The sequence below is a fragment of the Temnothorax curvispinosus genome, unplaced genomic scaffold, assembly GCF_003070985.1.
Source record: "Temnothorax curvispinosus isolate PA1 unplaced genomic scaffold, ASM307098v1 QBEX01007456.1, whole genome shotgun sequence".
NCBI lineage: Eukaryota > Metazoa > Arthropoda > Insecta > Hymenoptera > Formicidae > Temnothorax > Temnothorax curvispinosus.
Genome location: NW_020217236.1, coordinates 23389 through 33759, shown reverse-complemented (window position 1 = coordinate 33759; position 10371 = coordinate 23389). Strand labels below are relative to the sequence as shown.

Below are 10371 nucleotides of genomic sequence, written 5' to 3'. Positions count from 1 at the left end.
TGTAGAGCATTTTAGTATTATCAAAATACGAAATAAGTTGATTGGCACATGGATGGATATTGATGAATTTATTAATAAAATTATCAATAACTCATCGGAATATATGTGTAAGACTTATAAAAAATATATCACATTAGGACAGCTTCCAAAAACAACAGCAAACGAAAATTTAAAGTTCAATAATGTTGACAGCGGTTGAAGAAAGAATGGTATCACCATATATACCATTCATGCAAATAAAAGCATTACAACCGTTTGCTATTAACCCATAATTATCATTAAAAGGAAGTATTGTTAATATTCCGGTTGAAATCAATGAGATGATAAATATTTTACCTAGAAGTTTCGACAAAATGTCGACTATACAAATTAAGCTAAAAAAGAACCTGGAACACAAGTCTGATTATATGTATGAAACCATAAAACCAGCTAAAATTTGTGAAGCTTTGGAATATTTACAACATACTTTTTTGTATATAAAAAACAATATAAAAATTGACGATGAATTCTTTAAAAAATATAACAAAAATTTTAATACAGAATTGGATTTTATTGTAGATAATAATGATAAGTGCAATAGCTGCACAAATACAATAAATCGATTAAATTTAGAAGAACACAACGATAATTCAGATTCTGAAAAATCGGTTTTTTTTTCGAACCAATTGACGAAATTCTAATTATAAATAGGAATAAAGAAATATCTGAAAATATAGCAATTATAGCACCGGAACAAAACAAATTTCCAGTACCTTGGCATTTAACGAAAAATATTGATGAATTATGCTTTACAAAAATTTATGGAGGAGAAATTCTGGATAAAAAAAAATTGTCATACTCTGAAAGAATTAAATTTGAAGCCAGACATAGAGATAGAAGATCGTGTCAGCCTACAAGGATTTTATTTATGGCTAAACAAAAATTGGAAAGATCAGTAATGTCAAATTTAAATATTTGCTTAAGAAGAGTTAAAAGAAATGAAAACTTAACTGCTAAAAAAATTAAAGATCAGAATTTTTTAAATGATTCTATCCGTCATGACGATGGATATAGATTTTTGAGACAAGTGAGGTCGTCACCATCATATTGGGAAAGCAAGAAGAAGCATTTACTTGGCATGATGAGACAATGTAGAGTTCCAACATTGTTTATTACTTTTTCTGCATGTGAACACAAAAATCCTGATTTATTAAAAATTTTATACAAATTACAAGAAAATAAAAACATCAGCATTCATGATGCTATGGATATGGCAGAGAAAACTAAGTTGATTAGAGAAGATCCGGTAACGTGTGTATGATATATAGAAGAAAGATTCAATCAGATTATGACGATATTGCAAAATGAACATGGTCCATTTGGAGAAAATTACGTTGTAGATTACTTTCAGAGGAGAGAATTCCAAACTAGAGGATCAGTTCATACGCATAATTTTTTATATTGCAAAAATGCTCCAATTTATAATGAAGAAAATGATGACGAAAATGAAAAATTAATAAAGTGGATTAATAAAATTATAACTTGTCACTACGACGATAAAAATCCAATAATACGTTTGCAGATGCATCGACATAAACCGACATGTTATGTTCAGGATTTCCATCACCGCGATCAATTACCACGATCGATACCGGTACCGCCATCCCTGAGCCGCCCCCTGAACGAGGCGACTCGCGCCGCTCCCCCCGCGTCATCCCTGACCGCTCGGTCTCTCACGTAGCGCTATCGATCCGGACACGCGAGGATCCCGTGATCCTGCGAAACGCGCCGATTGGCCAAATTCATTGTCGCGTCACCGAATGCTCCGGAAACGAGCCCGCGAGAACGCCGGTCCTCAGTAGAAGCTAATCGAACAACTCGTGCGGTACTCCAGCTCGTGTGTCTCCGTACTGAGTCTAGCTCTACTCCAGTTCACGCGGATTTACGCCCCGTCGTGCATCTGTGCCGCAATTATTTGGGCTGCCAGTGCATCGTGCCACGGTTCGACGGCACTCGCAACCGCGCCGTTTGCGCGCAATCGCTCCAGCTATTACGGTGTGGCGACGAACATTTACGCCTCTGAGCGTCAGCATCTTCACCCTCGCGTCGCGAGAAGTGAACGTTAATTTAAGTGCCCGTCTCCGCGTTATATCTTTGCGCCCCAAGTGCGCTTGAAGCAGTGCATACTCGCACTCGTCATACACGTGCCCGTCGCACATTCTAGCCGCGCCTCAAGTTGTAAAGGCCACCGGCTGACTGTATATTTCTGTAATAAAATTGTGCTGTGCACCATCGAAGGCGAAATCCAGTGTCTGCTCATTTTCCGCACTCCTGATCCCTGTCGGGGTCGACCCGGCCTGCTTTGCTCCAATTGGCGAACCGGAGTTACGCCCGGCCAAGAATTTCGCCAACATAAAAACTGTTATAAAGGTAGAAGAAATAAATATTTGTGTAGGTTTAACTTTCCGATGTTTGTTATGAAAAATACGTTGATCCTTAAACCCTTAGAAGAAAAGGAGAAGACTAAAAATTATGAATCAAATGTAAAAAAAATTAAAGAGATGATGCAAAAATTTTTTGAAACAAATATACTAATCTCTTTCGAGGAAATGTTAGAACGTTTAAAAATGACCGAAAGAGATTACATTCAGGCAATCAGAAGCACTTTATCAAGAACTAAAATTTTCTTAAAAAGACAAAGCAACGAAGTTGCCATTAATGCATACAACAAAGTGATATTGACACTTCTTGAATCAAATATGGATATACAATTTGTTTTGGATCCCTATAGTTGTGCTTCGTATATGATCAATTATGTTACAAAAGTTGATGCAGGTCTATCACGATTATTAAGAGAAGCATCAAAAGATTTGGAAAATGGAAATTTAGATATTAGACGGAAGTTTAGAAAGATTGCTAACATTTTTATAAACGGTAATACTATGTCTGCACAAGAAGCAGTTTATCACGTTTTCAGTCTACCACTTTCATTGTGTAGTAGAGCTGTTATTTATATTAATACCTCTCCGCAAAAAGAGCGTGTACGAATGTTGAAAAACAAAAAACATTTAGAAAAAATTAGCGAGGATTCAACGGATATCTATTACAAAAACATTATCGAAAAGTACGAGAATCGAAATTATTCTAAATATCCTGATGTCTTGCAGATTTTGCGGCGAACTTAGAACATAAAAATTATGAAAATGAAAGTGATAGCGATGATGATTATAGTGAAGACGGTGAAATTAAACAACGAAATAAATTGAAAATTATTAGATTTAATCGATATAAATTGCAACAAGATCGATATAATTATTTCCGAGAACAGGTTTTATTATTTTTACTATGGAAAAATGAATTAAACGATGTGGAGACACAAGATTGTGAGCGAATTTACATAGAAAATATTCAAAAAATAGAAGAGAATAGAAAGAAATACTCAGTTATAGGTGATGCAGAAATTAACGATGCATTAGATCAAGCACAAAAAGATCAGCAAGATATTGAAGATGAAGAAGTAGAACCTTTTATAAAAACAAATGTAGAAAAGGAGCAAGAGGTAGATATATTTACTCAAACTGGTATTGCTAATGGCTTAAATAAAAATAAAAGGAAAATAAGTAGTCCATCTAAAGTTATAAAAGAAGAAATGATGAATATACTTCGCGAATTAAATGATGAACAACGAGAAATTACAATGCATGTTTTACATTGTTTCAAGAATGGAAAGTTACCAATTACATTATTTTTAAGCGGATCTGCTGGTGTGGGAAAAAGCAAAGTGATTAATGCGATTTATCAGGTATTGCTGCATTACTTTGATGATATACCTGGTGAAAATAATAATAAAGTGAAAGTATTATTATGTGCACCCTCTGGCAAAGCAGCATTTTTGATAGGTGGAGTAACGTCCCAAATAGCACCGTACATCTTATGGACGTCCGTTTTACGTCCATTTTACTACCATACGTCCATGGACATAATAAGGTCGTCCATTGTACATCCATATAAGGATGTACATTGGACTAATAAAGAGGGACGTCCAGTGGACATCCATTTGAGATCCCCTTTATATAACTAATTTATGAATATATACTGTACATCCATTGGACATTTGTACATGGACTTATTTTGGATTTATTAATATATCCATATTTTTTGTCACAAAAATGAGTTTTGTAAGGCATAGCGTTACTCTCCCGTCACGTAAAGCATTTTAACTTTTCCGTCGTCATGTCTATAATATGTTTATAATAGTATGCGTAGCAGTCTTTTTTTATGGCGTGATCATACGCGTGCAGATACCATGGCCGGGCGTGTAATAATTAACGAGTCTTGCGCGGATTGGTCGAGCGCGATCACGTGACTTGATTTGGCGGGCTTGTGGCGGATTTGCAGGGATGAGCGCGCTCGTGCCTTACTCGTGTTACTCGTGTATCGTACCGGTTCACCCTTGGTCTATTGTCCATTTCTGGGCTACTCAGTTATAATTTCACCTGCATCACGTTGCTGCTCGCAGAGAGGCATGCAGGTATACGTACGTACGTACGTAGTGTCAATTGTCGCAGTGTAGAATATTAAGTGTGCGGGTACACGCGGTGTGCGATACGTCGGAGATTGATCCGGTTAGCGGCATCGCGGGTTGTCGAACGGATCAGGACAAACCTAGAGGTTGTGAGGGTACACGGATACGAAAAAATGTAAGTATATGTATATTTATATATATGTATTTAATAAATACATAATTTTAGCAGATTTTTATTCTTATAACCTAAAAAGTTAATATTTTACTTTATATGACGATATTACATATTTTTCGTTATCAAGAGAATAGAAGCAGCGTATAATATTTATTTACTTATCGCAATAATAATTCGCAATTATATATAATTTTAAAAATAGTGTAGAATAACCAAGTGTGGTACACGCGGTGTATTTCGAAGAATTACGAACGACTCGTCGGAGATTGATCCGGTTAGCGGTGTCGCGGGTTGTCGAACGGATCGAGACAGACCTAAAGGTTGTGAGGATACACGGATACGAAAAAATGTAAGTATGTGTTGAACTTCGATATTGAAAATCTGCTTGAAAATATAATTGTATGTATGTTCATAAAATATATAAGCCTATTCTACAATGAGACAGAAGCAGCTATAAGCTATAAGTGACAAGGATTGGATTTTTGCCAATCTTTTATGACACCTGCGTTCCAACTTATGAATGCTTTATAATTGCTTATGACTCGCTTATATCTTCTGATTGCGCTGACTTCTGTTTCATTATGACAACTGCGTTCCAACTTATGAATGCTTTAAAACAGGCTTATGACTCGCTTATATCTTCTGATTACTGACTTCTGTCTCATTGTAGAATACGCTATATACATTTTGCTACATCTAAAATTAATTTATATTTTTAGATGATATGTTTAATAAAATAAACTAACTTTTTAATGAACTAACAATATTCATTCATGTATAATACATATTTCAGATTTTCACATATTGTATGTACATACAACCTGTTAATCATGAGTGCTTTCCAGCAACGACACAGTATGACACAGTATTATTTTATCTTTGCCGTTCACTGGTATTGAAAGACAATAGAATGATACTATGTCGCACTGTGTCATTGTTGGAAAGCAGCCCATGTATTTGACTTAGCGCATTGACTCAAAATATAAAATATGCTTCATCTAAACTCATTCTTATTTTATATCTTCTTTAAAATAAATTAATACTTTTAAATCCTATAAATTAAAAACATTTTTTATTTTATATAGCTCTGGAAAATCTGTTGCTTTGAAAAACCCATTGAGGAAGGTTACGCAACACCATTGGTACAGTTAATTTACAAGATCACACTTAAGGACTGTGTTGCCTTTAGGAAATTCTTGGAAAATAAGTGAGTATGCCTAAAATTGCAACTAAATATTATAGACGAGCAAAAGCTAGTACAGATTCTACGATAAATTTAGTTGAATCTGATCAAGCTTTTGCTCAATATTTAAATAATAATGATTTGAATAATAAAACGAATATTAATGAACAATTTAATTGCATTGATTTGGATAATAATTTTGATAATATTGAATTTGATAATAATATATTAGAAAGTTTAGAGAGTTCAGATAGTGATACATCCAATAATGATTTTATTATAGATTTTAATGAAAGCACTTTGAATAACGAATCATTTAATAACGAATTAATTAATAATTATGAAAATTCCAATACAACCAATAAATGTTCTCTACGATCACAACTTGCTACTTGGGCTTGGAAAAATAAAATTATTCATGTTGCAATTAACGAATTATTAGCTATTTTAAAATCAGAACATGATGAATTACCTTCGGATGCTCGCGTATTATTAAAAACTCCTAGAAAAAATACATTGAAGATTGTTGAACCAGGACATTATTATCATTTTGGTTTGAATAATTGTATTCATAAATTATGTTCATTTGTATTTTTAAAAAATTTGCAACAAATAGAAGTTTACATAAATATTGATGGTTTACCACTTTTTAAAAGTTCGAATCAGCAGTTGTGGCCAATACTATGTAGTTTAGTTGAAAATCGTAATAAAGTAGGTATTGTAGGTATATATCACGGGGGAAAAAAGCCAGATGAAGCAAATTTATTTTTAAAAGATTTTATTGCCGAAGTTATCGATTTGTCAACACACGGTATCATAATAAATAAAGAGAACAAAAGTTTTATTTATCCCTTCAAAATTAAAGGTTTTATTTGCGATACACCTGCTAAGGCGTTTATTAAATTTACAAAAGGTCATACCGGTTATTATTCATGTACGAAATGTGTTATAGAAGGGGATTATATTAACGGTAGAGTTTGTTTCTCGAATTTAAATAAATTCCGTGATAGAACCAATTTAGAATTTAGATCAAAATCTCAAGAAGAACATCACATAAGTTCAAAAACTTCTGACCTTGAATTAATCGAACATTTAGATATGATTCGTGATTTTCCTGTCGAGCCGATGCATTTAATTGATTTAGGTGTTACAAAAGCTATAGTGAGTATGTGGTGTTTTGGTAAACCATCAGTAAAATTATCTCATGCACAAATTACACAAATTTCTGGTTTATTAATAAATCAAATTAAAAATATCCCTTTAGAATTTAATCGTACACCTAGATCATTAGAAGAAAGTAGAAGATGGAAAGCTACAGAATTTAGACAATTTTTATTGTACACAGGTCTTGTTTTAAAATCTGTACTTAATCGAGACAATTATCTCAATTTTATGTCTTTAAATGTAGCTGTCACTATTTTATCGTCTCTCCATCATGTTAGATATTTAGATTACGCTAATTCTCTTCTTAATTATTTTGTAAAAAGTTATATAATTTTGTATGGCAAAGATAATTGTTCAATTAATATTCATAACTTATTACATTTATGCGATGATGTAAAAAAGTTCGGAATGTTACAAGAATACAGTGCCTGTCCCTTTGAAAATCATATGCAAAAGATAAAAGGATATATTAGAAAAAAAGATAAACCATTGCAACAAATAGTTAATCGTATATATGAAGAAAATTTTGCAGAATTAAGTGAAGAAAATAATTTGAATATGAAACCCAAATTATTCAATAAACATGATAAACCCTTTAAATCAATTTTTGTGTACTAGTCAATGGGAAAAAATTGTATTTTCTAATTTTACTCTAAAAATAAAAGATCCAAATAATTGTTGTAGTTTAAATAATGGTGACATTGTTTTAATTAAAAATATTGCTAGTAACGATAAAAATATAGTAATAATTGAAAATAAATATAATTCAAAAAAAGATTTTTATAATAAACCATGTAATTCTTCTGATTTGGGTATATATTTAGTTGATAACGTTGTTAACGATCTTCAAAGTTGGAATATAAGTGAAATATCGCATAAATGTATAAGATTACATTTTAAAGATAAATTTGTTATTTTTCCCTTACTTCATTCCGCATCTAATTGAATTTTATAGATTTTAATAATTTTATTTTTCTATATAAAAAAATTTTAATTTAGGATTATTTAAATGTCATTTTACAATTTATTTTTATATTTTACAATTAAAATTAATAAAAATAGAGATATATTTCTTAAATATTAAATTTATTAACTTCTCAGTATTTTTAAAAATGATGAATAATATTCCAAAGAATATTATTATAATATTCAATTGTTCTGAGAATATATATACCTAACAAATAAATTTTACGATAAGATAAAAAATTGAATTCCTTTCTGTTTGTTAACGGCTTGATTCCAAATATTTATATAATATTTAAAATGATTGATTTGAAGTTGCGTATACAAATTGTTAATAATTTGCAGGAAAAATGACAAAGACATGGACTATTGTGATTTTCACTGATGAAGATTGTGTTGAAGTAGTTCCATCAAGTTGGATACTAAACGACAAATGTTATTGGCCGACGCTTACACCTGACAAGTTGAAAGCTGCAGTAAAAAATCACGATGCACTTGATACTTCTTGGCCTTCATATCCTATTCGGCTTATACGAAATGGAACTTTTTGTAAATATATTACTTATTGTGTTCTTATGTATCAATTAACAAAAAATATATTTATTGCATTGTCGTCATGTTATATTTATTTTGTTTTAGATGATTATTCAACAGCAGAAAAAAAGTGTAAACGGGCGGAATATTCGTCCGATGTAAATTCTGACAGATCTAAACAGAATGAAACAGAATCTGACAGAAATAAAAGGAAAATAATAAAAAAAACGTTTGGCTCTTCATTTGATGAGGATAATCTATCATCATCAGACGATAATAATAAATTGCCGACTAAATTGCCGACTCCTCCACATTTAACGAATGGTTCGTATGCATGTATTTATTTGCTACATTATATAAATTTTGTTAAAAATTAATTATCTTATAAATGAAGAGACATAGTAGTATCTGGCGTTATTTTACTTTTTAAAATCTTTTTAAAATAAAAGTATAACGTAAATTTTTAGGGATAAAAGAAAACATTCGCGAATACTTTATAAATTCAAAAAACATTCAATCATTTAGTTCCTAATGTTTTCTTCCAGACACCAGTACTTTTATAAGTAAAAGAAAGCCGAAACAAAAGAGTCAAGCTACTAATAACGATAGAATTCGAAATGAGAAATTTGAAAGGAATTTATCGATTGGTAAATTATTTTTTGTAATATATATAATTATTAATCACAACTATTAAGCACCTTTACAAAATGCAAAAGCTTATAATGTATTTTTTGTAAATTTTGTAGGTAATAAATCTTTAGATGACAACGATAAACCATTGAATGTTAATGAACAAGAATGTAAATGTTTTCCTGTACATATAAAACACAACTGTGGTATGTATATGTTATTTGCAATCGCAAAATTTGCCCATTGCTCGAATTTTTAACCAATGCGATATGGATAAGTTTAAATGTCCACAACACGTTCTGGATATTTATTTTGACCACTGAGCGTTGGAAAACACAACGCGTTGAGGCCGAAATAAAGTACTCAGAACGCGTTATGGACATTTAAGCCTTATATTGCATTGGTTAAAAAATTCGGGCAATAGGCAAATTTTGCGATTGCGAGTAATATATATTTTATGTACAGTTATTTTCGATAGAATATCTCATTAATCTTATTATAAAATTAAATTATTATTACATGTTCGACACGATTAATAAATATATTAAACTTTTTTCCAGAAAATTATTTTAAAGAAATCATCCACCAACAAAATCTTTTCAAAGCCAGCATGTGGCAATATACAGATTCACTTCACGAATTAACCACATCGGTTAATCGTATTGTTACGAATAAGGTGACTCAAGAAGTAGAGGAAGCAACAACTTCATTCTTCACAATGTTTAATTTTCCGTTAAAAGACGAGGAAGACCTAATCCGCGTCGATAAACACCTAAACGACGAGAAAAATTTTAACGTTGCGGTAATATTTTATGAATGTGTTATTCTCACATATATATGTTACATATTTATTGCAGTTTTACAAATATACTTTATCAATTAATGAAATTTTAGTTGATCATTATTTTTATTTTGAATTTTACAGATGAATGAACTTGCAAAAATTGGTGAAAGGTCTGTACAAAATTTTACTTAAAAAGCTTTGCAAATGTTAATAACAAATGACCTTGCATCAACCTATAGTTGGTTGGGAAGGCAAGCCAAAAAAACTTTTAACAAATTAAAATTAGCGGATTTGATAATTGGTAAGTAGTTTTTTAGATTATATTTTATTTACCGATTATCTTTTATTTAACAATTTTATTAAAATCATTCTTCCTTCGTAGATTATCAAATATACAATATACAATTACTATTTACAATTTTACTATTTACAAT

The 10371-nt window shown here is 31.2% G+C and overlaps 1 protein-coding gene across 1 annotated transcript; it reads left to right on the top strand.

Moving 5' to 3' along the window:
* Window positions 1–4890: 4890 nt before the first annotated feature.
* Window positions 4891–10129, top strand: LOC112457061. The gene is made up of 7 exons (XM_025019932.1): window positions 4891–5028; window positions 5765–5886; window positions 8335–8538; window positions 8629–8847; window positions 9069–9170; window positions 9714–9955; window positions 10079–10129. The coding sequence occupies exons 3-7, from the start codon at window positions 8340–8342 to the stop codon at window positions 10127–10129; spliced, it is 813 nt and encodes a 270-aa protein (XP_024875700.1). The 5' UTR covers window positions 4891–5028; window positions 5765–5886; window positions 8335–8339.
* Window positions 10130–10371: the final 242 nt, after the last annotated feature.